Source organism: Amphiura filiformis, chromosome 15, assembly GCF_039555335.1.
Source record: "Amphiura filiformis chromosome 15, Afil_fr2py, whole genome shotgun sequence".
In the NCBI taxonomy this organism is placed as follows: Eukaryota; Metazoa; Echinodermata; class Ophiuroidea; order Amphilepidida; family Amphiuridae; genus Amphiura; species Amphiura filiformis.
The window spans coordinates 6,990,022-7,004,391 of NC_092642.1; the positions used below are offsets into that span (position 1 = coordinate 6,990,022).

The window sequence follows — 14,370 nt, forward strand, 5'->3', positions numbered from 1 at the left end:
CAAATTAAAGCCCTTGAGTAAAGAAAGCCAAAACTGAAAACATTTTTGTCATCACTTTCCGTAACAAAGTTACATCTTGTCAAAGATTGACTTTCATCAAAAAGATTCTGCTAACAAAATTCCCCACAACGGCATTTAGGGGTGTTTCTAGATCTTAGTCTCATGGCGATAGCAGCTTTTTTAAATGGAACTGCTATCAAAATCCTTCTAAAATTCCATGTGCGACTTGATTATCACCATAAAAAATCATATATTTGGGTCAAGTGAAGTATAGAAAACATATTTATGTAGGTTTCCTTCACCGACCTATTTAAAAAAAAAAATTCAAATTTCTATGTAAATATGCATTGTGTTTGGGCCCGGTCTCGGCGAATTTCGCTGACTAGCAAATGTGTTAACTAAAGGTTTGCCTGGGATACCTACATATGGGCCAAATTGTGTGTCTCAGCATTATCAATGGCTTCCTATGTCATAACATGTGTGTATGTATTTTATGGCTAAATTTTTGAGCACGAAGGGCCATTTTACAAAACTTTCGCAAATGTTTCATGAAATGTGGCTTTCATTACTTGATAGTATCAAATATTATTCAAATGCAGATTTTCTAAAAATCATGCAGGTTGGAGTTTTGAGGGTCAAAATCCAAATTTTCTTCATTTTCCTATTGGATTACACAGTTAAGACAGGATCTTGAATCACAAGTAAGCTTAATGAAGCCCGCCCTCACATGTTCAAAATGTGATCATGTCTAACATGGTAAATTACCGGTAATTTACCGCCATCTTAATTTACTGTGGTAAAATAGGGTAAATTAAAAGTAAAATATGAATTAAAAGGATTTTTAAAAATTAAACCTTCTAATAATATTATTTTTGTTTGTTTGTTTTATATTAGATGCCACTTTTGTTTGCAATATTTGCACAACTTAAATTGAAATAATAATTTTATAGACCCCTGCTACCTACAACTGCCCATGTAGTGTACAATAGACAAAAGTAGCAAGTAGAAAAGTCTTGGTGATTGTGCATTCAGCTGTCGATCAACATGTTCTTGTGTCAGACTTGCAAGTTCATTTATTGCACTCATAAGGTCGCATGTCACAAATAGGTCACCCAAAAATGAAAAATGCTTTCTTCCCATTTCAAGTTCGATTTATTCTAAAAGTATGATACCGGTACCTATTTTAGAAAGTTTGGTGTCATTTTGTAGATAATTATGTTCTTTGTCAAATACAAAAAAAACCAAGTCAATTGGACAACTACCGGTACTTTGAGATTTATACTTCAATATGTAAGATGTGTCAATGGAGGAGCCGGGGCGGGTGAGCACCATAGGGTTGTACACAAAATTGTATCTTAAAAAGTACAGCTAGCATGGACCACAAATTGCACATCATCCTGGATTGTAGATCTACCTCATAGTAGATCAACTGTAACAAAAGATGTAACTAATTAATTGCCTAATTAATTGCTAATTAAGACAGTTTTCCTATATGTTACTGTACAAAGTGTGCACATAATGCTCCGACATTTCTAAATGGCCTATTTCTTACCTGAGTCACCCTGCTTATTTAAAAGTACACATATTTTTAAGGAAATTTGATGAGGAATTCAATTTTGCTATTAGTTTTAGTGCCAGACATGGAGGAAAAAAAGTTTTGATTGATAATGTCACACAAATTTTAGTTCGAAAAAGCCGAAATTTTTTGAAATGACGGGGCATGAAGCCTTTTCGTGGATAAGTTTTCCCTGTAGTTGTTGTAGGCCTGAAAATTGTTTTAATCATAAATTGGCAAATGTTGAAAGCAGTATGGCTACTTTGTTATGCACTACGCAGGGGGGTGTCTGAGGAGGGATGTGCCCCCCTCAGAAGTAAGAAACTTTTGCAAAATGAAGACCTACTTGAAGCGATTTGGTGGACCATTTTGTCAAGTATTACTTGACAGTACACACTGCAACAAGTCACTGCGTGATCGATGTGCTAGTCAATGCTGCTGATTGGCTGTATATTTTCATTATGGTGGTAATGAGTAGCTGAGAGTGACTCACATCATACCTAATTACTGAATCCTGAATTTTGAAAAACATTTTAGATAATTCGAGTGAATGTTCATACGTGTTGGTTATTCAAACAGCAAAGTAAGTTTAAACAGTCATTCAACACAAAAAATTATTGAGACTAACCTCAATATTTCGATGTGTGATTATTTTAGATAATGTAATTACCAAATCTCATCTGCGCACCCCGTGGGGGGCACTTCCACTTTGGAGGTGACATGTATGTGGGGCCATTAAAACCCCCTTATTCAGTATCGCTATCCCCTAAAGACACCATATTTTGTTATTAGCATATGTGGTCTGTCACCCAAAGATCCCTTTATATTTTTCCTTTCAAACTGTCACCCAAAGACCCATGTAAAAAAAAAAAAAGAAAAAGGAAGGTTTTATTTCAAACTCTAATTGTGACCCGCATGTCAAATTGCTAGAATTGTACATTAAACACACCTAAACAAACACAATGCAATTTGCAGGCAGCAGCTTAATCAGCGCCAATATTGCAACATTGAAACAGACAACTATACAAACATCCAATCCAACCCAACCACATCCCCCAGTAGGCAATGAGGATAAAGTGCCTTGCCCAAGGACACAACACGTTGGCACGAGCGGGCTCGAACTCACAACCTATGTATTATGAGTCGGGCGCCTTATCCACTCGGCCACACGTGCTCCCACCCCGTGGGGGGCACTTCCACTTTGGAGGTGACACGTATGTGGGGGCCATTAAGACCCCCTTATTCAGTATCGCTATCCCCTAAAGACACCATATTTTGTTATTAGCATGTGGTCTGTCACCCAAAGATCCCTTTATATTTTTCCTTTCAAACTGTCACCCAAAGACCCATGTTTTTCCATTTGAACAGCAACGAGTCATCTATCACTGATTTTTTACTTCTTTTGAAATAACAAAGCTATTTGAAGCCATTTAGGACTATCAATTCATTTTTCGAGGCTTCTTTTGGCTCCCACCCAAAGACCCCATTTTAAAAAAGGTCATATTTTCTGGGCATGTTCTTACCCAATCCCCCTCCCCCCCTAATTTAGATTCAAACGGTCTGTCTCTCACCCAATGACCCCATATTTTATACATTTTGCTCTCACTGAATGCCACAAATCATGCTCTCACCCAATGACCTCCATATTTTTTTATATTTTGTTCTCACGAAGGCCCCATAGGCCTACTGTGAAAGTGCCAGCCCTACACCTATATCCATTTCATATTGAAGTATCCCCTGGGTTGCGCACTCTGCATATATGAGTTTTATATCTATTGGCATCTTTTTGGTCCTTTTTGCCCCCCCCATCAAATCTCACCCTCTGAAAAAGTCCTGGCTACACCACTGGAGGTCAAAAGCTATAATAAATTTAAATGTAAATGTGTCGCGAGTCATTACTGGTGCGTGTGCCGGCTTACGCTATAGCTCATTTTTCTTTTGTTTATAAATGTAGAAAATAATACGAAGCCACCAAAAGCTGAAAATAAAATAATACACAATATTGGTTTTTTTTATATTCAAATCATGCAATATTTGAACGTGTATGTTTTCAAGATTTTGTATGCATTGGACTTTCGACTTTGGATTTAAAGGGGTCAGCAAAGTGTGTGAATGCGTAAATTTGTGTGTTAACTAGAGGTTTATACCAGTTAATTATGTGCTTGTTTTTATTTTTACAGAAGACAACCATCAATGGCAGGATTGACAGCTAAACTTACATGTCCTCACCTGATGGCAACATGTTGGCACAAGTTTACAGTATGTGTGAAATTCCAGTCAAGTTATACCATATGCGTTCAAAAGGCATTTGGTGGTCGCTTTTCATCACCTAAAGCCCCACTCAGTATAGGCATACCCTTCCTGCTTCAGAGACATCATGTAAAGAACTTGATTCCAATTTCACAACAAAAAGGCATCCAGGACACAATCACTCAACAACAAGAACTTTCATATCAAAACACAATTTCTGCATTCGGCATTTGTGTACAGATTCTGTTGATGGGATTGTGGGCCGTGATAAACCACAGACTGTGCAGGAGGCTATAAAATATTGGTCCAAGCAGTTTATTGCTAGGAATGTTCCTGAAGCAGAGATATCAGCCAAGTATATCATTGCACATGCTGTTGGATTGAAACAGGTAATTAACAGGTGTTTCTGAGGCCTTGTTTAAAGGAGGACAGTTTGATTTATACATCACATGCTATTTCTACATTGGTTGAATGCTCTTGAGTGACACCCACTCCCCACCCTGTGGATATTCTTCCAGTATTCCAATTGTTTTTGACATGAGAGCCCAATTTTTAATGTCCCCATAGAATACTGAATGAAGAGAGTTGAGCCATTTATTAGGGCTCAAGGTCACCCACCTTAAGGTCACCCACATTTGCACAGTATTTTTTACATGTAGTGGGCTGTGAGTACATCAGACACACCAAATTGCATTCTGAATACCAGGAATGTCCTTCTCATATCATATTATTTAGATTTTTGTGAAATTCATGATATATTGTACACATTTTTGGCAAATTATTAAAAATTTAATTTTTTGACATTTGACCTCAAAGTAAACTTTATAAATCTAATGATGTATACTTAAAGTGTATGTAGCTGGGAAAAGCCGACCATCATATGAAAATTTTGACCTTTTACATTGATGAAGATATGCATCAGATCAGACATGAATACAAGAAGTATCCCAAAAGACATAAAATATTAGGTCCATTGGGAAACTTCATGTCTTCTTTACGAAAGGACAAAATTTTCATATGAAGGTTGGCTTTCACACCCAAATACATACACTTTAGTACATGTACTTAAAATTAGACAAGCCCTCTAAAAAGTTTAAAACGACTAGTTTGCATCTTGCATCCTCTCAGCCAGACCAAAAATGCCATACATGTGCAGGTCTGCAACCAATTACGCAGTGCCTTTGCCCTGACATCAGACTCAAACTAGTCTTTTTAATTTGGTCTCAGATTATACTTTAAGTAACCCAGGTTCTGAGCCCAAATGTGTCCTCAATAAATTTGTTATCATAAAACTAAGACTAACCCTCTCTGAGGTGTACTTAACAGACCAGTGAAAGTGGTGATCAGTTGCCTGGCTCAAGTGTCAGTAGGAAAAGGCCATCACTCAGGGCCGTAGCAAGCGGGGCGGCCGGGGATGCCATGGCCGCCCCACTTTTTGAGAAATTTGTTATGTTTTTCTTTATATCTTTATTTCAATTTGGACATATATATTTTGGCCGCTCCACATTTATGATGGCCGCCCCACATTTTTCAACCTTTCTACGGCCCTGCCATCACTGATTATTACATGAAGGTCATTTACCTATTTGTCAAAAGAAATATAGTTTAATGCTCTGTGATTTTATGATTGTTTATACAGCTTGGTGATCTAACTTATAATGTTCTCAGAAGAAAGTTGTTGGATGATGAACAGGATTTTGTTAATAACTTGTGTGAGCAGAGACTAACAAGGTATGTACAAAGCAAATAGCAATAAGGTAGAATCAGAGAGTACTGCCAGCCATGTTTGCATGTCACTCATATACCGCCGGATTATTTTTCTCTGCGTCTGGCAAACTTTGATTCAAAGTGGATGGTGGTTCTGTGTATAATGCATTGTGCCAAAATCGTTCACAAAGCACTGAATGTGTGCAAACCTTTGGAACGCTGTTGTTGTTGTTCCATTTTGGGCTCTTGCAAACAAATACTGGAAGTGCATTATCTGCCCTCCATGAGCGACAACCAAGATGGCAAATTTGCCATAGTGTTATGGTGCAATTTTGAGTCGCTAATCTTTGGGTATAATATCTTTCGTAAAAACACACCTAACCCAGTAACCTGGCCTCAAATTTTTATTTGTTGGGGCACCCATTTTCAAGGCCACTGGGCAAAAACAAAGAAGGGCACCACCTTGATCAGTTAACAAAAATCTGGGGCACCAAGGCCAAAACTGAAAAAGGGCAGGCAATGGCATCGGTGGCCTCCCTGAAATGTGAGCCCTGACCTAACCCTTCATAGTTCTGCAATAGCAATAAGATTCCACAGCTCATGTTCATCTTTGATGTAGGATGAAACTCAGTCTTGACTAACAGATAGGTATTGAAATCACAACTTTTCTTAGTCCATACTCTGTATATACATGTAGTACAGTGTGTATCGATATCAGACATATTGAATTGTCACACACAGGGACCAAGCAAGTGTAAATCTACAATATTCATGTATGGTATTTTTTTCAGCAGATGTCCAAAAATGGATGGTAATATATATTAAAAAGTATGAGCATGACAAATATTTGCACATGTAAGAAGAAAAGTATACCATCTATATAGACATGTAATTATTTTAGTTTGTTTTTTTATACCCACAGAATGCCAGTGCAGTACATCATTGGTGAGTGGGACTTCAGAAATTTGACTCTGCTGATGAGGCCACCTGTATTTGTACCATGTCCTGAGACAGAGGTGAGTCAAGGCATACATGTATATGAAGGGCACACATTTTTGTGGTGCTTTTTCAATAACACCCTAAAAAAGATGTAGAAACAGTACAAATATGCTCAAATATGCATCACTTAGACAATTTAAGGTTTGAAACTGTTGCTTAATTTGGAATGTGTGTACAAAGGTGGGGGCCAAAAAGGGGTAGGAAAAAGGATTGTTTATTAGCAAGCTGAAAGGGAATGACAAGGCAAGTTGTATTTGTTATTCATCCCCTGAGCACACATAATTATTGCACACCCAGCAATGTTTGAAATAAATCAAAATCTTCAAGGGCCATTTGGACCCTTTGGTTTTAAATCTACGACCCCTCGTCGATTGTCGCATGCCCAAATTGTTGATTTTTTAAATGTTACACTAGTCCACATTTGTGACACTTGGTAAGACTCATCATTGATCAACAACAGGTAATGCTATGGATTGATGTTGAAATCAGCATTAAGTCCATCTTGCCAGCTTTGGTTATGGGCACATTCAATACACTCACAGATCAATTAACAGACTGGATTGAATCTATCCTGATCTGGCTCATGAGCCTTGTGTCATGCAAACCTGGCTTATCCTATATGAAAGATTAGTTAATAAGTTGGCAGATTTCTGGCTCGGCTAAGTCCCATTCAACTCAGGATATTGGGGATTTTCATGTAGTCATGTGTTTGAAGTTTTTGTGACATTGGTTTTAAATGGCATGATTATATCTATTTGCATGAGATAAAGTAAATTTGAAATCCAAGGCTGCATGTTTTCTTGAAGCATGTTTTCTCTGTTAACATTTTTAAACTTAATTTTATGGTTTTATTTCAGGAATTTGTTGAGCTTGTACTGGATCACTACTCACCCAGTGACAAATTACACTTATTAGAAGTTGGGTGTGGTACAGGTGCTATTTGCATATCATTACTGGTAGAGCTTCCTAAGGTAATGTAATAAATGGTTAGAGGAAAATGCTCTAAACATCGAAACTTCCCTTTGTCCCAGAACAAAGAAAAAAGAAAATCAAAGTTGCTTGCATGTTGCCTTTTCATTGCCCCCCACAAGATTAATTAATTAATTTTGGGCACCAATTGGGACAGTCAGGGGTCAACACCGTTCTCTTTTTGAAATTGACTGTGAGATACCTGTATAGGTATAACTTTTTATACACAGGACTGACAGCTTAACATTCCCCATGACTGATAGAGTTTATGTACCCAATTCTAAATGCACTATGGGGAGAGTATAAGTCTGTATTTAATCAACAGATGTTAATTAATTTCAGACTTATTTTTGCCCCAGTAACCACCCAAGCAAATCTCTACCGCCGGGAATTGAGGGACATCATGCACCAAAGGCAAGTGCCCTAACCATTAGGCCAAGCTCTCCAACCCCAAATGATGATTCATAATCCTCTCATCAAGTTCTCCCACTCTTTAATTTCAATTTTTATTTTGTTTTTATGCTTGTATTTACAATAGGCTCACATAACAGTGATTGAGAAGAGCAGAGAAGCTTGTGAATTGACAAAAGCAAATGCCATCAGGTAAAATATCTCTGTCATTAGTTTTCCACCCATCCATGTACAGCTTTGGAGCTTTAGCTTAACACCAACCAGCCCACCAGTGGTGTACAAATGAATGCCATAGACCATGGAAAAGTCTATGCTTAAACTCAGCATTTGACTGCATTTTCCATCTGAAGTTAGGCTAACAAATAGCTAAGTTTGTTTCCCATAGACTGCATGCATTTTGTGTTGTTAGACATTTGCTGTCTCTCTTTTTTACTTGAGAAATCCAAAAAAAATTAAATTTCAAGCCAAAAAGAATGACAAAATTTTCAAAAGGTTTTATTCTGTTTTTACGTATTTCCATATTAGTTCCATTTGTCATTACGCAAATCAACCCAAGTTCATGGTATTGTTTGTTGTTCAGGTTAGGTGTGATAGATCGGCTAACTATTCATCAAGATGAGTGGGGCACTGAGTTACCAAGCTGTCTCCATGGAAACACTTTTGATGCCATTGTTAGTAACCCACCGTATATAGCCCATGAACACTTGAAATCTGTCGGAGATGAAGTCAGGTAAGCTTATAATAAGGGCATACTGTAGCAATAGTAATATCACCAGCTTACGTCCCTTCCACTTCCAGACAGCAGAGCAAATGCTGTTATTGAGACAGGATGTCACCTCCAAGGCAGAAAAAAAAAGTCCTGGAAAGATGGCCAAAATTCACTCCAAAATAACACAATTTCACATAAATTCTTGCATATTTTTTACATGGAGAGGGCAAAACAAATCACAAACTGTTCTTGGATTCCACATTTTTTCCAGGCCTAGTCACCTCTTATAATTTGTAATTAAGTGGTTTGATGACACAGACAGGTGCCCTGTTCCATTCTTGGCAAATTTAAGCTGTAAAACTTTTATTTTAGCTTTATTTGCTCCATTGTATTCCTATCAATAATATTGGACTTCTGCCAGTAAATGGAATATGTTCCCTTGTAATGTCAGAGATGACAGCCAGGTATTGATTGAAATAGTGAGTTACACACATGATATAGAAATTATGCCCCAGTTGAATGATTTCTTTCCTACATGTATGTTGATTGGAGTTTTGACCAGATGGAAGGATTGAAATTTCCCCCAATGACTCTTAGACTAGAGAAGATGAGTTAAGTCTTTCTCATCTTCTCTGCCCAGATGTACACACTACATTTTGGTTCCATTGTTTGTCCCACACAGGCACATGGATAATGGAGCCTTAGATGGAGGCACAGATGGCTTATACCATATCAAAAATATCTGCCAACAAGCCAGACACATCCTCAAGGAAGAGGCCTTTATATGGTTAGAAACAGACACCTACCACTCAGACATTATTGATGCATGGCTACAACAGCAACCTAGCACAAGGCTCACATTCATCAAGATGTACAGAGATTTTGCAAACAAGTGAGTAGGTTCATTTTGGAAAGAACAATGTATTTCTCATTATGAACATAGTATGTCCAAGTGTATTGTGCATACATTTTTAAGCAAGTGGTAAATATTGGCTCCATAAATTTCTCACGGAGATCAAAAGGTTTGTCATGTGAAAATACTAATCCTAGTTCTTTAGGAGCTGATAATATTTTCTACTTGCCTTCACACTCAGGACGATGGTCACCAGTTCTTTTGTTATGCGATCGATACATGTTAAAATCAGAACAATTCAAAGATACAACTTTTTTCTATGAAATTAATTTTCTTGGTCAAATATAAAGCAACATTTCTTTCCCTTTGGAAATGTCAGTTAAAAACATAGTGCTTGGATATACATTTAAAAAAAAAATCATGGTGTTAGAATTAGGCATGAAATTGTGTCTTTTAGCGTGATATTTTTGAAGATAGATATTTCCCACCTCTGTAAGGCACATTGTTTTTTCACTTGCGACTGCCAAAATGTCCAACCAAGTACTTCATTTCTAATACATGTATAACCAGCAGAAATAATCGATATTTCTATTGTGGCTTGCAAAATATCCATCCATGGATACATTCGCGAGTTGATTCTGACAAAATTGGTAGTCGGAATTGAAAAATGGTGCAATCAAAACCGAAATTCTGACAAAAATATAACATATAGCTTTATATGATGTGCTTTAGAAATATCTTTCGTTAGCGAATTATGTTACTTTGAAAAGCAAAAACGTTGACCCCAAAAAAACTTTAAAATATTATACCTGAAGCCCAAGTTTACACCAGGGTTTGAAAAAATATACAGTACCAAGCATTATAGTTTTCTTCTGACATTTATTGAAAAAAGGAAACTTATTGCTTTTTATTTGTCTGAGAAAATTAATTGTACATTTAAAAGGTGCAACTCAAAAATTTTGCTCATTTCAACACTAAATTCAATCGTTTGTATTGCCTCATTAAATGACTGAGTGAGCCTTACACAACAATAGATATCGGTTGACCACCATTGTGAGTGTTCAAGTTCTCACTTGTATTTAAAACTACCGTATTTTAAGATTTAATTTACTACCTAAATTAACTATGAACAGTCGTTACTTACCAACCATGATATTGACGGACCGACTCTTTTACATCCAGTAGAAAACCTCTCTCTTACCATGCTTACCACAGTGTTGCATTTCCATCAATTGAATTAAAACTCACATGATACCAGTTTTGTTCTTTCTGGTCAAAGTGTATAATGTGACATGATCATATCCAATCTGACCAGTTAGCCATCCTGAAATGTGACCTGCTCCTACGAAATTAGTGCAAAGTCGCACAAGTTGGGAGTTTTGAGACCTTCCAATTGTTGAGTTGCTGTTCTTTGTTTGATGACACCTGAATGCTGTACTCTGTATTCAATTCTGTCCCCACAAACAAAGAACAGCAACTCAACAGTTCGAATATATCTCAAAACTCCCTACTTGCGACTTTACGCTCATTTCATGGGAGCAGATCACAAATTTAGTTATAGGCAAAAGTAAGCAGCAAAAATAGAATGAAAACATATTGATAAGAAAAATGTCAAAATTCCTGATTTTGTAGATCAGATCATGTCACATAGTTAGTATAAAGACTCATCAGACAGGGAACAACATAAACCCAAATCCAAGGTGAAAGAAAGTAACCATGAGTTGAACTTTGAATTGCTGTTATAAAGATCAAAGATCAATTTTATGTGGATGAGGATGATTGCTCAACGGCTTATAAAATGGGAATAAAATTGAATTTGTCATGTCATGAGATTGATCAGTAAGTATTAGTTCATTCTTTATCGACAGCATATTTTTCTCCTTTTCAATATTTCACTTTACAGGCCAAGATTCTGTCAACTGCAAGTGAAGAAAGAATATGGATGATGGGTGGACTGGCTGGCTTGCTAGTGGCATTCCCTAGACAGCTGAGTAGCTTGGTTTATCCTAACACTACCAGACCATACAGTACGAAACGACTGCAAGACTGCACCCCATGTGATCCGATTGTACAATCATGTCAACCTACATACACGCACAAAACCGTTGGCTGTGCTTACTTGCTATACCTGTTCTACTGGTTGGCAACCGACGGGTTAGTCGGTCAAATCCTGGGGGGGGAACAACATTACTCTTCATTTACACTTCAAAAAGCATGCTGTCTCTGATGATGGGAATCATGAAGAATCCTGTGCTTGCAAAAAGACAAAAGGCAGTGGAAGTAAAATATGTTATGGCTAATCCTAGCATTGGCAGCAAAAACCATTTAGATAATGCTCTTATGAAAACACTGACAGAAGCTGTTACTATGCAAGTCTGCGTTGATCTGACTGAATACCTCAGCTTTTTGTAAGATTGGTTGGAAGGATTTGCTAGGTGAATGAGATATTTGCAAGTATGCTTCTACAGTGTGGGCCAAAAACAACTTTACCCAATTAAAAAAGTTCATATCTCAAAATTGAAAAGTCTGCTTCAAATTGTTTTCACATATTCATAAAGAACATTTTCTTACGAGTATTTGGTGAAAAAACTATCCAAAAATGTATTAAATTGAAAAGGTGACGCTAGTTTTAAATCAAAGGGTGAAAATTAACTTTGTCCACGTGAAGGCCTACTAGCTGTCGCGTCGCATCACTGAGTTCGATAGAGAATGAGAACCACTCAGTATACGCACAAATTTATTCAGCAATTTTATATAACACAACCAAATAAATCAAACATAAACAATTTAAATTTCAAGCTACGATATTTCGTCATGATATGCAGCTTTCATGCTGCAAAGATATTAAAAAACCAATTCTCTTCAAATATGCGCAAAAGCAATTGTAACCTCAGACCACATTTTTTGTCATTTTATGTCAAATGTTATCTACAAGAAAGTTTGCACTTTCTGCGTTCGTGGTATGTTCGGCCGGCAAATTGTTGCATCGACAACTGTCTCTAGGGTTAGCTGCAAGTTCCCTTTGAACCGCTGCAATATTTGCAGCTAAACGGTCAGTTCTTGGACGTCCGCTCCGTGCTTTGCATCTATTCATCACACTTCCGAGGTTGTGAAAGTTGTTCATGTGTAGAGTTATGGTAGGTTTTGGCGGGAAACGAATCCGAAATTGATGCTGCACTTCCAAAAAGATTTCTGTTCTTACGTATACCTCTGCCATAAAAGTCCTCTCTTGTGTTGTGAATTGCCTTACCTTGACACCTTGCAAACCTATTTAGAAATAAGCCACACAGTCTCAAAGTGCACGAAGACCTATTTAAAATTCAAAACTTGCGCCAGATGAAACCTTTGTAATTGTGTAATTTTTATGCTAATTGGTCAATGACAGGAGTGAAGTTCGAGTACATGACAAGTAAATGGGGATTAAAATCGATTGTATTTCTTTCATGCATATAAAACAATCATCACTTTTCAAAGACAAGCCAAGCGTGTTTACTAATTACAGGTATGCCTAACGCATATGTATGCCTTACTCTTAGCAATCGGACAAATCCCATTGAATTACGTGTGGACAAAGTGATTTTTGACCCTCGGACGTAAAACTAGCACCATTTTGTTAATTTAGCTTCTTTTGCTTTCATTTCTTCATCACATACTCTTAGAAAGATATACATTAAGAATATGTAACATTATCATGAATAGCTCTTCTATAATTCGAGCAACCACCCTCTGAAATTGGGTAAAGTTGTTTTTGGCCCACACTGTACTAGCATCATCATTGGGACAAACATCATTTGTGACACAATCTGCTCCATGGGGGCCAAAGGAGGCATTTTTGAAAATTGAGTTACTATAATTATTACCTTGTATTTAATATTAGGCTATCATATACTGAAAACACCAAAGGTCTAGCATACTTGCTTCTAAAGTTATGAGATTTTATGATGTGTATTTTCTTATGTATTTTATTGTTTTTTACTCCATATTTTTGCCTTATCTCAGTTTCAAATTTTCTGCCTTTGGCCCCCATGGACCAGATTGTGTCACATTTGGAGACTGAATAATTGGCAAAAAACATCATTTGATATCAAACTTGGTAGCAATGACCATTGGATGGGGGACCTACTAGACTAATTCAAATCAGCCGTCTACACTTCGCATGTACTGTGTATGCTTCGTAGTGACGACTGATTATCTTACAGTCCATATCGTGACGGACTTCTGAAAACTATTCAATGTGACTTTGGTTGTGCGCCGTGGCGCGACTGACTAGCGGCGCCCTTTAACCACGCCGCTGTACCGTGCCACTGTAACAAGATCACGCTCTGAACTTCTAAAAACAACAAACTCGGTCAAAAGGTCAATTTAGACACAACTGCGCATGCTCTATGCCACAGGTATCCCGTTGCAAAATCCGTCATTCATGGGAGGCTACAGCACCATACTAGTATTGTTCATTATTGAATAAAAGTTACAAAATCAACAACAACAGAGAACAGTCACATCATGTTTCTTGTGTGATAGTGGACAGACCATTTTATTCATAAACACATTTCCATTCTAAGAAGCATAATATTTTTCTACAGCAGTTTGAGCAGCCATAGTACAAAATAGTGCTTGCTGTTTGTCACATATTGAACTATTTCAGACAGTGGGAACAAAGAATGGAATTCCCATTACATAAGCTGCTACAATCCTTGTATAGCATACAGCCATAGAAAAAATGATATTATTTTGATGGGAACTGTATTCTTTAAAAAAAAAAATGATTTGCAAGTGTTCGTTTCCCCCAGGATTTGTTTTCCCATTTTCTCCCACAAAATATTTTTATTTCTATTATAAAGTTTTGCCCATATTTTGGCTTGATAAACAGTCAACACTTAACAGGCAAAAAAAAAAAAAAGGTTGTCTCTGGTCTCA

At 37.1% G+C, this 14,370-nt stretch overlaps 1 protein-coding gene across 1 annotated transcript; it reads left to right on the top strand.

The window, feature by feature from the left end:
• Positions 1–3,888: 3,888 nt before the first annotated feature.
• Positions 3,889–14,334, top strand: LOC140171190 (MTRF1L release factor glutamine methyltransferase-like). Its single transcript, XM_072194400.1, has 8 exons — positions 3,889–4,194; positions 5,445–5,536; positions 6,435–6,528; positions 7,369–7,482; positions 8,019–8,083; positions 8,472–8,621; positions 9,283–9,492; positions 11,357–14,334. Exons 3-8 carry the CDS (start codon positions 6,436–6,438, stop codon positions 11,397–11,399), a joined length of 675 nt encoding a protein of 224 aa, XP_072050501.1. The 5' UTR covers positions 3,889–4,194; positions 5,445–5,536; position 6,435; the 3' UTR covers positions 11,400–14,334.
• Positions 14,335–14,370: the final 36 nt, after the last annotated feature.

Excerpts from the sequence above, each read along its gene's own strand:
- LOC140171190 (XM_072194400.1), top strand. The coding sequence starts at position 6,436 with ATGCCAGTGCAGTACATCATTGGTGAGTGGGACTTCAGAAATTTGACT. Across the intron at positions 7,483-8,018 it reads TACTGGTAGAGCTTCCTAAG|GCTCACATAACAGTGATTGA; the intron begins GTAATGTAATAA and ends TATTTACAATAG. Across the intron at positions 8,622-9,282 it reads TCTGTCGGAGATGAAGTCAG|GCACATGGATAATGGAGCCT; the intron begins GTAAGCTTATAA and ends TGTCCCACACAG.